Below are 13,773 nucleotides of genomic sequence, written 5' to 3'. Positions count from 1 at the left end.
TTCCCTCATTGGTTTGGGATCTCTTGTTGGCAAAGCTTGAAAGAAAAATATTTTACTCTTGAGTTAATGAAAGTCATTAGATAAAATGTTTGTCTGACGCTATTACAAAAATAAAAAGGTGACACTGTTGCTTGAAGTGAAAGATCTGAAGAAATAAACGTTTTTAATCTTTTGTATAACAGACTATACAAGGGGAAATAAACATCAAATTAAATGTTACACATGTTTTCCAATTGGAAAAAAGAGCGTGCATTTTGAAATGAAAAAGTTTGCAAAGCCTTAAAACTTGTCAGGGGGAATCCAGCAGACTTTCTTGTACCCTTTTTCATTTTTTAAAAAGCCAGTTTTAAATTTAGGACCGCCCAATATTTTGGAGCGAGATGAGAAGAAAGCGGAAGGAACAGAGTTTTGGATGTGGAGAGGCTACCAGACCACAGGCCAGAAATTGCAATGTAGACCAGAAGGAACTTGTTTTAAATAACGAACCCAGTAACAAGTACAACTGGCTTTGACTTGAAAAAAATGGACGAAGACCGTATGAATTCTTGGGAGCGAGTTGCTTACGCTGGAATAAAAGCCCCCAAATTAAATGCTAAGAGATCAAGCTAAAGTATCTCTCTCCTGAGGAGACTTACTAGTTTTCTCCATTTGACAGTGTTACCCTTCGTGGTGGAAGCTTCCTCTACCAGTTTGTGCTACCTGTCAGTCCAGGTCATCACGTCAGCAACTTTAAATTTATTTTTTTTTTTTAAAAATGCACATTTTGTTTGATATTTTTCATGTGCTTGCCTGCATTTGTGCTAATGTATACACATACACGCAAGTACACCTTTGGATTTTTCTCACACCGTTTTTAATGACTGCACACTCAGCTTCTGTACACATCCCTGGAGAGATTTTATTTTTAATACTATTTAATTTTCCCAGTGATACATTATATGTGTGTTTGTACTAGATTTAGCTCCTCAAGGTTTCTTCCCTTGTTAATTCCCTTGTCGTCTGGTTCATTGTAGTTCCAGGAATGTTGTCTTAAAAAAAAAAACCACCAACAAGAGGAGGACTGACATTTGCTGTATAAGGTCAGGATGTATCAGAGCTTTGTCTTGCCTGACAAAGATAAATAGGGTAGGAAGTGCTCACTGCAGTAACAGCAGCACGAGGGAGGTGAAGGGAATGGGGGATGTCATCCCTTTGAAGGGTGGGGAGGTGGTTCTGCAGCACAGGGAGGCCGGGAGCGCTGGGCTGCAGCTCTGAGGCTGCTCTTGCAGCACTTGAGGAGCCCTTAACTCTGGTCAGAAACGGAGGCAGCAGAGATCCCACTGGTAAAGTACAATAATTCACACAAACCTTGCCTTGGACATCATAAAGAGGTAAAAAGAATGCTTTTTTTTCCCCCTTTTTTAGCCACCTTTTAATACGCTACAGAGAGAATTGAGAGCATCCAGCATTATGTTGTTCAAGAACTGCTTGTTGGGGTTTTTTTCCGTACATGTTTCCTGTGCTTGACCTCAGTCCAGGCATCCTGACAAGTTAACATTAGGCCGTTACTGCTCACAACGATCGCTCTAGGGTCATCTCCGGTCCGAACAGCGGGGTCCTTAAATTAATTCTGGTTTTGTTTGTCCCCCTCTTTCCAGATTTGTGAAAGAAAAAAGGCCAACCATTTCTCCCAACTTCAACTTCCTGGGCCAGCTATTGGACTTTGAGAAAAAGATCAAAAACCAGAGCGGTCAGCCCGGACACATTAGCAAGCTGAAACTTCTGCACTTGGAAAAAAGCAGCGAGCACGCGCTGGTCGCCGACGGCGGGCAGAGCAGCCTCTCTGCCAACCAGCTCTGCATTACCGCTACCTCCGAGATGGTGGAACAGAAGCTGACGGACTGCAGCACTGCACCCCGCGGGCATTTGTCCCCCCTGGAAGATGGCCCGCTGGTACAGGGCATAAACGGACTGCACGTCTCCCTGGATAAGGTGGAAGACAGCAACCGGCTGAAACGCTCCTTTTCTTTGGATATTAAATCTGTCTCCTACTCAACAAGCAGCAACTGCGTGACCGCATCAGTTCAGGGCTTCGCCGCCTCCGAAGACACCCTGGAATACTACAAACACGCTTCTGCTTTAGAGAGCAGCAGCAAGTTGTGTCAGTTCTCCCCTGTCCAAGAGGTCTCAGAGCAAACCCCGGAAACCAGCCCTGACAAAGAGGAAGCGAACCCTCCCAAAAAACCCCCGACCGCCTGGCAGCTGGACAGCCAGAGCAAACGGCAGCACCTGGGGAGAGCCAGCGGCGGTGCCACCTCTCAGCGCTCGCTCCTGTACCCCCTCCACCGGAGCGGGAGCGTGGAAGACAACTACCGCACGAACTTCTTGTTTGGGCTCTCCACCAGCCAGCAGCATTTGGCCAAATCTGCCGCTGGGTTGGGCCTCAAAGGCTGGCACTCGGACATCTTGGCTCCTCAGACGTCGACCGCATCCCTGACCAACAGCTGGTATTTTGCCACCGAGTCCTCGCATTTCTACTCCGCCTCTGCCATCTACGGGAACAGCGCTGCCTACTCTGCCTACAGCTGCAGTCAGCTGCCCACGGGCTGCGACCCAGCCTGCGCCGCCGTGCGCAGGAGGGCCAAGCAGGGCGATCGGGGCGACTCCAGGCGCAGCTGGCACGAGGAGAGCTCTTTCGAAAAGCAGTTTAAGCGCAGGAGCTGCCAGATGGAGTTTGGGGAGAGCATCCTGTCAGACAACAGATCCAGAGAAGAACTGGGGAAAGTAGGCAGTCAGTCGAGCTTTTCAGGCAGCATGGAAATCATTGAAGTGTCTTGAGGGGCAGCAGGCTTGTGGGACTGGCTAGCAGAGTTGCTCCCCCCTCCAGGCCGCTCCCCCAAGCTTATTCGAGGCCTCTGGAAATCTGAAAAAGAACAAGCTTCGTGCAAAAAGGTGGGGGTGGGGAGGGAAGAGGCTTCGGTGTGAACGCAGTGACTAGATGAATACGGCGAAGAAATGACGAGCGTCTGCCCGAGGAGACCAAGCGTACCGCTGGGTTTTTCTCCTCCCCTTTCCCTGGAGAAGGGCAAAACATTTCAAAGCTCTTTCCCTGACAGAGGGAGCAATTCTATGCAACGGATTGCACATCCTTTCAGTGGTTTTTAAAAAAAGGAAGCTCTCTTGGGATCAAACCTTTTTCTCTGGTTCCACTGAAACACGCTTCGACCTATCAGAGCTGGTTTTGTTCTCCCCTCCTCGTGCCCCACGCCTTCACCAGTGCACCTTAGCCCTGACACTGAGCCAACCTCTGGAGGGAGACCTTTTGCCCGTCAGAAAGGAGACTGGGAGCGATTCCAAAGGACGTAGGGACTGGTTACAGCAAGGCTGGTCTGAACACACCAGGTCAGACAAATGTAAATACTGGTGTAACTATTGTTCTAATGGATAGGCTTTAGGTGATTCGCTAGAGAGCTGCTTCAGAGAAAAAAGAAAAAAAAACCCCAGTACCTCAAAAATATAAAAAATAAACTAGGGCTTTATGGCTGCCAGATGCTGGTAGTCAGTTCATAAGCAATGTGAACAAGTAATGACTAGCCACGTTTGATATTTTTTTTTTTTTTTAAAGCTGTCTACGCACAAGTGTTTCAGTTGGCTCAGCAGCAATTCTTAAAAAGGACGAATGAACCATACTTAATGACCGTTTCCCCCAGTCTTTTGAAACATAAAATAAGCAGTATTTGTATTTTTAATGTTAAGCTGGCTCCTGGGAGAGGGGTAGCTGCTTTGGCTTCTAAGCTCTAATGGAGTGGTTAATAGTTAGGGTTACGTGCAAGAGAAGTGGCTGGTACAATACCGCAACATCCTTTTCTTGCCAATTGACAAATCACTAGATGGCTCTTGAAGGCTTTTTTTTTTTTTTTTTTAAATGCTAAAATGAGTTGGGATGGGCTTAGTCCCCCTGAGGAACTGCTCTTCATACATGGTTCCAGCCATGCTTGGGGTAGGGGCAATTCAAGCGGTGGTTGGTTGTTTGGGTTTTTTCCCATCCCAACATCCTCACCCAAACCATGGGGCCGCAGAGATAGAAGCTTCTCATTAGTTTTGCTGACTTTATCTCAGCAAAAAAAAAAAAAAAAAAAAAAAAAATCTGTCAGGCTGGCTGAGGAAAATGGGACGTGAGCTCCAGGGTCCCATCTCAGTGTGGTGTGAAAGAAAAGGGGGTTTGAGAAGAGACAGGTTTAAGGGGAAGCCTGCGCCCCTCCCGCCCTCACAGCTCCAAAGGAGTCGCGTCCTCGCCTTCATGAGGGACCTCGAGGCGGCGTCACCTCCCCGCCGTTTCAGGGGAGATGAGGCACGGCCCTTCTCGTGGTGTTTTTGACAGCAAACCAGCTGCTCGCCCTTTGTGCAGCAGCTCGGCTCAAATTTACAGGCGCAGGTTACTGCAAGAGGTTTAGGTCTGTGAGGGGCAGAGCTTCGTCCTTCCTGCTCTGACAGGAGCCACACACGTGTCTGCTCAGCCTTCCCCAGCACCCCCTGAACACGTGTCTTGGGGGGGGGAACCATATTGTTTTGTCCCATGTCAGTGCAGGCAGCTGAAAATTGTAAATCATGTGTAACGAATACTTATCCCTGGCCAACAGCTTTAAAAAAAAAATTTGTCAGCGGCAAACTGAAGCCCTAATTCAAGTCAGCAGCTTGAGTTATGTTGTTTTTTTTTTTTTTTTTTTTTTTTACTGTAAGTTTAGCTAGTTTGTGACTCAAATCTCAGGTTTTACTATATTGAGAAGTGCAGATGATTTTGTCATTGTTTTGTTTTGTGGCTAGGATGTGACTTTTAATTTCCTACAGCGGACTGTTGAAAATAGCACTGAAAGCTACAGCATTGATTAACTTGATCCTAAAAAAAACCCCACAAAAGGCACAGAGAGGCAGCACCAGGAGTAACTGAAGCCAGAGGCTGTGTTGGTGCTGCGCTGGAAGAAGGGGGAGTCTGGGCAAGGGAGAGGTTGACACCACACTGGAAAACATGTCAGGTCTTGGCTGTTCATTAAACATACTGCCACTCGTCTCTGTTTACATAGCAAGTGAAAGTGATTAGCATTACAACTATTTTCAGCATATATACACACTCTGTGTGTGTATATACCTGCGTAAACAGTTCAGCAGCGCTCCTCTCAGCCAGATTTCAGTAAAAGCCCCTGGTTTTGGTTTAAATCATTTAATGGGGGTTAACACAAATCGATCCCTTGAGGCAGAATGTTCCTGCTTTTCGTGCTGCCTCACACACGTGTGTGATCCCCTTCTCTCTCTACATAATTTTGTTGGATTAATTGCCTTCTGAGGAACTGAAATCTGGTCTTGTGATTTCCAATATGCTACAGTCACTGAATGAATCATAGCTGTTGGCTCGGTATTCTGGGGGGACGGGTTCCTGTAGGAGGAAGCCCTAACCCCACGTCCTGCACAGGGTGGTGCCCTGTCTCCTACCTGAACTAGTGTCCTGTACCTGAACAATGCTGGAAACAGTTTGTAGAAGTTTGGAAAGCGAAGTGGAGGATGTAAGGGGGGAAATGTGTCCATGTTCCATACAAATATAATGTTCTTTGGTGTATGGCAAGCTGTTGAAATGGTTCAGAGCGATGTGAGTTTCTCATCTTGTTGTGTCATGAGCATTACCTGTATGTTATGATGAAATAAAATCAGAAATGGTACCTGTTTATATAGAACGGCTTGAGGAAGGAGCCTGTGTGCCTCCCGCCTGCAGCAGGACCTGCAGGGGGCTCGTCCTTATCCTGCGTGTCCTCCTCTGCGGACGCGTGCCTGTTAACGAGGGACACACACGGGGCAGCTTCGGAGCGCGTGTCGCGTGCGGTGGTCATTTTACAGCACCAGAACAGTTGAGGCCTCTTACCTGTTCCCCTCTCACCGGGCTTCTGCTCCCTCGAATGGCACTTCTCTGCATTAACATCTCACAACGTCTAATACTGTTGAGGAAACTCTTCCCAAGGCAGCTGTGCTAGTCCTTCTGCAGCAAATATTTCAGATTAAGTTCCCTAGAATGAACCCCATGGGGTTTTTTTGCCTCCCATACTTTTGATTTGAAGAAGAATTTAATTACTTGTTTAAATATTTGTTTTGACTGATTCTGCCTGTTCTGAAGCATTCAGAGCAACTTCTGGTTGCTGAGGGAGGGGTACGCCCCTCATTGCTCCTTCAGAGAATAGCCTATACAAGTGTAATTTATATTAAAATTAAATCCTGCAGTAGAATGTAGCTGCCGTGGTTTGTGTAACGGCCTTTTCAACTCAGGTGCAGTAACAGAAGCATATTTTTTTTTTTTTGAAAAGAGAATTTCAAAGCATAATCCCAGAAAGGGAAATGCAGAAGCTTTGGCCTCTCTAGAAAAGACTGTACCATCAGCCAGAGCACAGTTAACAACCTGCATGAATTTCTGTGCTTACTTCCTACAGCTCTCAGAGCGAACACTTGCATCCATGGCGTGGTAAAGCAAGAGTCACGGGCAGTATCAGACCCTAAATCAGCCTACAAACCAGGTTGACTTGACCATCTTCTAAGATTTCCCTGTTCTAGCTTCCCTCACCCTACTCCAGAGTCCACTTCTGACCCCAGCAGCTCAGCCCAGCTGTGTGTTCCCTCAAGTTCTGGTTTTTGAAGCACGTGCTTCAGCTTTCACCACTCTGCCTTTTGCCTGCTTCGCAGGACTCGCTCTGCTCTTGTTCCCTCCATCCCTCCCCTCGTGCCCCTGCCAGCAGACAGCTCTGTGAAAAGACAGTCTTAACTCCAGCTCCAGTCAGAAGCCAAGAGGCAAAAAAAATGTCTCATGTATGTCATCAACATTTCATTTTCATCGACTGGTGTTACTGGGAAGAGGTCCCGGAGGTCACCAGGCTCTCACAGTTACGTTCCCAGAGCGGACTGAAAACAGGGCGAACCTCCCCCCAGCATGGATCAGGTAGCCCTGCTTTTGAGGGGGCTGCAGGGGCAGGAAAGGAAGAGGGAAAAAAAAAATGTGGTAATTACATGAGCTGCTGTTTTTACTAAAGATATGTTCGCTGCTCGTTACGCTTTGACTCGCAGCACAAGGTATAAATTGATTTCTGCCAGAAAGTGGTGGGATCAAAAGCCCAGAACAGGGGCCTGGTGCTTCTCCTGGGGACAGCACTGGACTTCTAAAATAAGGCCGTTACTGCTGCTTTTTAAATCTGCAATTACTGCCATTGAGCCAAACTCACCTACCTAGCCATTTTAATTAGCCACACCTTGACTAAACAGGGACCAACCTAGCTGGCCTGTTACTTGTTCTTAAAATTTCTGAGATAAAACTAGAGTAATTCTGGTACTTTTAGACGTTATAGCATTATAACACACCACCACCATTACATTATACACACAAAACCACAGCTGGGAACTCAGGTAGAAGAACTGTGTTCATAATATATCAGCTTAGCCTGGCAACTGGCCTCTCCCTTTGAACCAGGCCTGCAGAGAATCTGTTGGCCCTTGGGCCCAGACGGTTGCTCTGAGGCAAACAAGTGTTTCTGCAGTGAAGCCTTTGGCTATTCTGCACTTTGAGTATATTAACAAGAGCCACTATAAATAAAAAAAAGAAAGGGAGCTATTTCTAGCCTGCAGTACCCACCCCTCTGGGAAGGGGCTGCTTTCCTAGGATATAAAATGCTGTAAAACAGGCTTTTAGGGAACTGCCCTGCTGGGAGGGATTGTTCACTTTGAGGTGTGGATTCCAGCGCTGTACGAAGCCAAAGCATGATATAGTACAGGCAGTGATGAGGCTGGGGCATCAGATCACTTACTTAAAAAAACAAAGAAAAAAAATTCCCTATATATTTATATCTCTTTTTGTTCAGCCCTCCCTGGGCAGTAGGTTAGAGTCCATCACCGCTTTGCTTTCCCAGTGCCAGGAGAACAGCATTCTGCTGCAGGTACCTTCACTTAATTCTCCTCTAAACCACCGATTTTTCTAAGTCGATTAGAAAAACCTGTTTCCTGCAGGTTGCTTTGCAGGTTACAGGGCCTGTCCACAACCAGCTCCCCAACCCTGGGCCAGGGCAGCCCTTTTGCTAGGTCACAGTTGTGAGCTGCACTGGGAATTTCTCTCAAATCCACCTCTCTATAGAATAGCTGTTCACATACCCAACTAGGAGTCACGTTTTGACAAAATCTACGGCCATCCTCATCTATTTTCTGGTTGTGTCACTGTCCTGTCGTAGGCCATCGTGTTCCACATACACAGCTTCCCCAGGTCAGTGCTCACTGTCCGTCTGTTAAAATACAAGGCTTTTAAAAAGACAAAAAGGGTTATTTTAGGCAGCGGACTTGACGAATTGCCTGCTGACTGCATCCATCACCACCTCAGACTTGCCCTGGCTTTGGGTGAGCCATTCTTCCTGTGGGTCGGGCTGGTCTGTGCAGGTTCACGTTCTGAAAAAGTCAAAACCTAACTGTGGCAGCAGAAAAGCAACCCAACAGCCCCCAGAGAAGCACCACAGACCACCTAAAGAGGCTGAACCTTGGCTAAAAGTGCAAACGGACCCATTCAGTGATACGTGAAGAACGGGTAGGAGACGAGCAGCTGGCAGGGCAGGGGCCACCCCAAAAGCCAACCCCAAATGCCCAGCTCTAGTTCCTCCTGCGAGCTGGCAAAGACCTGCTGGAAAGCATCTGTCAGGACACAGTCTCTTTTTGACAGGGAGAGAAGTCAGGGGAGGGTGTGGAAATAAATGAGAAATACTTTGCTGCTCGTGTTTTAGTCTTCTGAAAGCCGTTGGGTGCACACAAGGTGCAAGCGCCCTAACGAAACAGGCAGAGAGTGTCTCACACCACAGAATTGTGACAGCATCCAAAAAAACCCCAACATTTATTTTCATTCTGGGACAGACATTTCCTTGCAGCCCCCAGAAGAGCTGAGTCTCCACAGCATGAAGGTGGGTTCTGTGTACAAAGCAGTAAAGCTAAAATACGACCTCCCACGCTAAAGCAATCGGAGAAACACCACACTTGGAAAAGAGTGATACCAAACGTTTTAATGCTGGAGCTGTGGAACACGTAGCATGTAGGGAGCCGAAAGGAGAGAGCAAGTCTGCAAAGAGGATAACCAGCCATAAACCAAGGAGCGCTCAGCCACGAGGCTGGTAACCAAAATACACTCGGGCAGCTCAGGAACGGGAGGGACGTTACGATAGTACCTCAGGAAACCACTGGCACTCGGTCTGAGAGGGAGGGGCTGGCTCACGCAACGATTGGGCCTGTGAAAATTTGTATTTCTACTCTTTCTGTGTAAAAGCTTAGAGGAGGGGAAAACACACTTTAAATATTTAAATATATTTAAATATATTTAATTTAAAATACATATATTTTTAAAAACCCAAAAACTATTTTCTGTCCCCTTCACCAGACCTTCACAGAAATCACCCTGCACGTAGGTTGGCACTTTAGCAACCCTGTCAATGCATTAAATTACAAAAACAACAGAAACAACAAAGCAAACCTCTTCTGCGCGTGTAGCACACTGACCAGCCTAGGGTGCAACAAGCACCAGCACAGAAAGGGAGGGTGGCAACAGCAGAGTCGGGAAGAACCAGAGCAGCTCAGGCCAGCGGGGAACCACAGACCCAGAGACTCGCCCTGTTCTCCAGCGCTGCAGGAGTTTGCATTTCAAGAAGCTTAGCCTCTACCCCAGACCACACACCACCTCAGAAAGCAGAAAAAGGCAGAAATGTTTGTTTTCAGCAGAGCAGCCAGATTATTTTGTGGCAGAAGTAACAGCTACTACATTTGTGAGAGATACCTGAGGCCTTCTCCAACAGCATTTGGCTTGGAAAAGGAAACTTATAAGTGGAAAGTAATTCCAGTCACATCTCAAATCTCCTAAACAGTGGGAAAGGGAGTAAAGCAACAGTCTCACCTTGAGCACCACCTGCATCCGAGATGGAGCTGACAGCAGCACACAGAGCAAAGCCAACGAGGAGCAGCCAAGCAACAAACAGCAGCTCAAGAAGATGGGCCAGGAAATGTCTTCCCCTCGGTGAGAGGTCCAAAGACTTACAGTTAATGAAGCCAGTGACAATGTTTTAAATAAAACTGTAAACCATCATTGGAGAGGTTAGAGGGTGCACGTTATCTTACAGTACCCATACAACACTTCGTCACCTGTGGGACGAAGGTGACGACCTGTGGGCTTTGGAAGAGGTCGGCCTTCGTGTTTCAGCTCTGATTTCTTTCTCGTTAAGCTATTAACATTTTTCACAACTTACCCTTGCTGCTCAGAAAGCTCCAGCTGGGAGGCCCAGCAGCATATCCACAAGCTTAAAGGCCAGCGGTCATAGGAACAAGCGTTTTCTCCCATTATCAGCCCAATGTCTAAGCGTTTTATAGCAAATAAGGAAGGAACTGATTTGCAGCCCTCCTGCAGCTTTCAGACGGGAACGCTACTCGCTCGCCCTCATTAGCGCCGCGAGGAGCAATGCTTTGATCTGACACTTAATAGCATGAGGCCAAACATCCAGAAGCTTTACAGGAGAGAGCATCTGCAGCCTAGCCCCTGCCTAGAGATCCAACACCAGGATCTTCCCACCCGTATAGGCTTCCAGCACGCCGGGGTGTGGGATATCCATGATCCCGCCTGGCAGACGGCTGAATGTCGCACATTCTAAACTTCCAGACAGCATCATCTGGACGAAGAGGACAAAAAACCGCCAGCAGCCGCTATTTAAAGCTGCTGCATATTCTGGTGTGTCTGACGACGGGAGGCAGAGACATATTCCACGATGGACAGCGAGGACCCTCACGGGCATGGCCACAACAAAGCAGGTTTTTATGGGTTGTTAAGTCTCATGTGAGCTTTTAACAAACCAAGTGTAAAATACTGCAGGGCGCGTGAGGAAGGAGGGAAACCCAGTGTTATAATCCTGTGCAACCTACAGCATACACCTATGTATATACAACCTATGTAACAACTCTGGGCTGCAAGCAGCAGACAACAAGGCCCACACTGCTGCCTTTACTAGAAAATCTCCTGCTGAGCTCCTTGCCCTCTCTGAGGCATCGCTCTTCCCAGGGCATCATTCCAGAGGGCTTCATTTCTACAGGATTCTGCTTTCAGAGAGAGTTCAGTGGGCCCCGGGGCCCAATCACTGCTATGGTTCCGATACACATCTAAGTTGGCTGCAGTCTGCGTCACAAAAATTCACCCTAGGCTACACGGCCTTTGGGAATGCAACAAGAGAACAGCCTGTTGCTTCCTGCCACCAGGCAGTAATTAATACCATCAAAAACCTACTGCGCTCTTATTCCCAAATGCTCAGAGACAATCTTTTGCGGATTAAGTGCTCTTAAGCACTAAGAGGTATCAAAGCAAGTCACCTTTGGCAAGCTGCCTAGCTTTGTGCTGGCCTGAAAGATGGGTCGTCACTGACTCCCTCAAAAAGGGCTGCCCTCGCCACTGGAACCGTGCTCCTGACACACAACCAACCACCCCTGGGGTCCCCGGGCACCACTTCAGCCTCCTCACCAGCAACAGTGTCCTGAGACTAACGTAACACCCACAAATCTACCCCTGACCCAGCAAACCAAGGGCTCCTCGCTTCTGGTTTCACACTCTTCCTGCTGCAGACAAGAGCTGCCACGCAATGGCGACGCCAGCTGTTAAACCCTATTTCTAGATCTGTAAATATTTTTACAGCAGCATGTAAAATATCCCCCCTGTTTTATAGAGGGAGAAACCAAAGCTCGGAGAGGTGCTACAAATCGCCTGCAGCCAGTAGATCGGGGAAGAGTTGGCAACCAACCCGTCTCCCACGGGCCAGCCCAGCAGCCTCCAGGCGGCGTGGACACCCCAGTGCGTGGACACCCCGGTGTGTGGACACCCCGGTGCGTGGACACCCCGGTGCAGGGCCTTCAGCTCTGGAGAAGGCAAAAACCATCCTGTTGCCTTTGGAGCAGTTCGCTGAGCACAACCCTGAAGGGCCATGTGGTTTCAGTCATGAAACACCGTGCTTAGGCAAGCTCTGGGCTGAGAGATCAGCTAAACCACTGCAAAGACCTAAAGGACTTCTCGTGTCTGCCCCCTCCAACTCCATAACACTCAAAGGTAAAAAAAAACAACTGCATGCCCTTTGGTAGAAAAGACAGCACCAAGGTAACTGGAGCGTCCCAATAAAAATTAAAAAAAAGGACACCTGGTGTCCAGCTTTGGGATGCAAAGTGAGCAGGTCAGTGCCAGTGCCTGTCAGAATCACTGTGCAAGGTGAGGGACACAAAATGCCACCACGGGGACATTGCCAGGGCAAGGGAGAGAGGAATGTGAAGGCTTGCTTAACATTAACAGACATATCTGGAACAGTTATTCCTTTACAGCCTCATAAATTAGCGAGCCCATAAAAACAGGAGCCTCAAGGAGGACGTGCCAAAACCCTGCCATGCAAACCATGTTAATTATGATAATAGGCAGATTTTAATAAGCCAGTTCCTGGCTCCCGCACTTTCACCTATAAAACACACGTATTTCCAAGGCCAGGGGATCTCAGAAATACCTGCCAGCCATCTAATTGTCTAAACCCCAGTGGTGCAAAAACCATGTTAGAGGGTTCGTCACACCCTGTATCCCTTTGAATTTTTCTAGTAAAAAAAAAAATAATAAATCAGACGAAAGAAAACTCCTCCTCCGTAAACCCCAATCTAGTCACAGCAATGAAAGAAATGTCTCGGCACAGGCGGTGGTAGTGAAGGAGACAGGAGGGCAAGAGGAGGGAGATGAAAGAACGGTAAATCATCTTCTCCAGACGACGGGACCGGGGAGCTCCTGGATTCCTGGCTGTGCAGTTCTGGCAGCTGACGCTGCTCTTCCTCTGACGGCCTGGCAAAGAGTCAGGCAGCACCGCCGTCCGCTTCAAACATCTGCCAGTCCAGCCCGTTGGAAGCGTGTCTGTGCTGAACACTGGAGCATGGAAGGTGAGGAAGGGGGAGCCTGTGGGATCAGCTAAGACTTCAGCTCCCGCTCGGGTTTCATGCTGAAGGGCTCCAGCCTCTCGCTCTCAGGCAACATGCTGTTGAGCCGCTCCATCAGCGGGATCGTCTGGTCGATGCCCATCTGGATACGGCGGAGGATGGCAGACATCTCGTTGACCTTCTGGATCTGCTCCGCATACTTGGCATACTTCTTCTGGCGCTCCTGCATGAAGCTATAAAGAGTTTCCACGGAGAGGTCCATCTGTTTAAAAACAACAAACAGAGCAAGGCGCATTAGGCCAACTGTTAGCGCAGGCCTTTCACACACAGGCTTTTCTAAAAGCGACCAAGAAGCACCTGAGATGCCCCACTGGAGGTACCAGCCAGCTACATAACCAGTTTGCTGTGAAATGGGATGATTCGCAGCTGTATACCAGGGAGGACACATGAGCACCTCAGATCTACACCCAAACACTGAGCATTTGATCTGAGTATTTGATCTTTGCCAGTCAGAGAGGGACCTGGGGGCAGTGATTGCTAGCTGGCTGAACAGGAGCCAGCAGTGTGCCCAGGTGGCCAAGAAGGCCAATGGCATCCTGGCTTCAATCAGCAATAGCGTGGCCAGCAGGGACAGGGAAGGGATCTTACCCCTGGTCTCGGCACTGGTGAGGCCGCACCTCAATGACTGGGTTCAGTTTTGGGCCCCTCACTCCAAAAAGGCCATTGAATGACTCGAGCGTGTCCAGAGAAGGGCAACGGAGCTGGTGCAGGGTCTGGAGCACAGGTGTGATGGGGAGCGGCTGAGGGAAC

The 13,773-nt window shown here is 48.3% G+C and overlaps 2 protein-coding genes across 6 annotated transcripts in view; one reads left to right on the top strand and one right to left on the bottom strand.

Moving 5' to 3' along the window:
* The window catches only part of DUSP16 (dual specificity phosphatase 16), a 64,827-nt gene extending 61,943 nt beyond the window's left edge, over nt 1–2,884 (top strand). For all 5 annotated transcript variants that reach the window (XM_074825661.1, XM_074825658.1, XM_074825662.1 and 2 more), the window contains one exon: nt 1,638–2,884. In XM_074825661.1, coding sequence (XP_074681762.1) covers nt 1,638–2,817 — 1,180 coding nt within the window. In that variant the 3' untranslated portion in view covers nt 2,818–2,884. The remainder of the gene's footprint in view (nt 1–1,637) is intronic.
* A 6,131-nt stretch (nt 2,885–9,015) lies between these two features.
* Nucleotides 9,016–13,773, bottom strand: part of BORCS5 (BLOC-1 related complex subunit 5) — a 77,001-nt gene continuing 72,243 nt past the window's right edge. Inside the window, exon 4 of the mRNA XM_074825663.1 lies at nt 9,016–13,225. Within this exon, the coding sequence (XP_074681764.1) occupies nt 12,995–13,225 (231 nt within the window). The 3' untranslated portion in view covers nt 9,016–12,994. The remainder of the gene's footprint in view (nt 13,226–13,773) is intronic.

The sequence above is a fragment of the Strix aluco genome, chromosome 5, assembly GCF_031877795.1.
Source record: "Strix aluco isolate bStrAlu1 chromosome 5, bStrAlu1.hap1, whole genome shotgun sequence".
NCBI lineage: Eukaryota > Metazoa > Chordata > Aves > Strigiformes > Strigidae > Strix > Strix aluco.
This window is presented reverse-complemented; position numbering and strand designations above follow the sequence as displayed.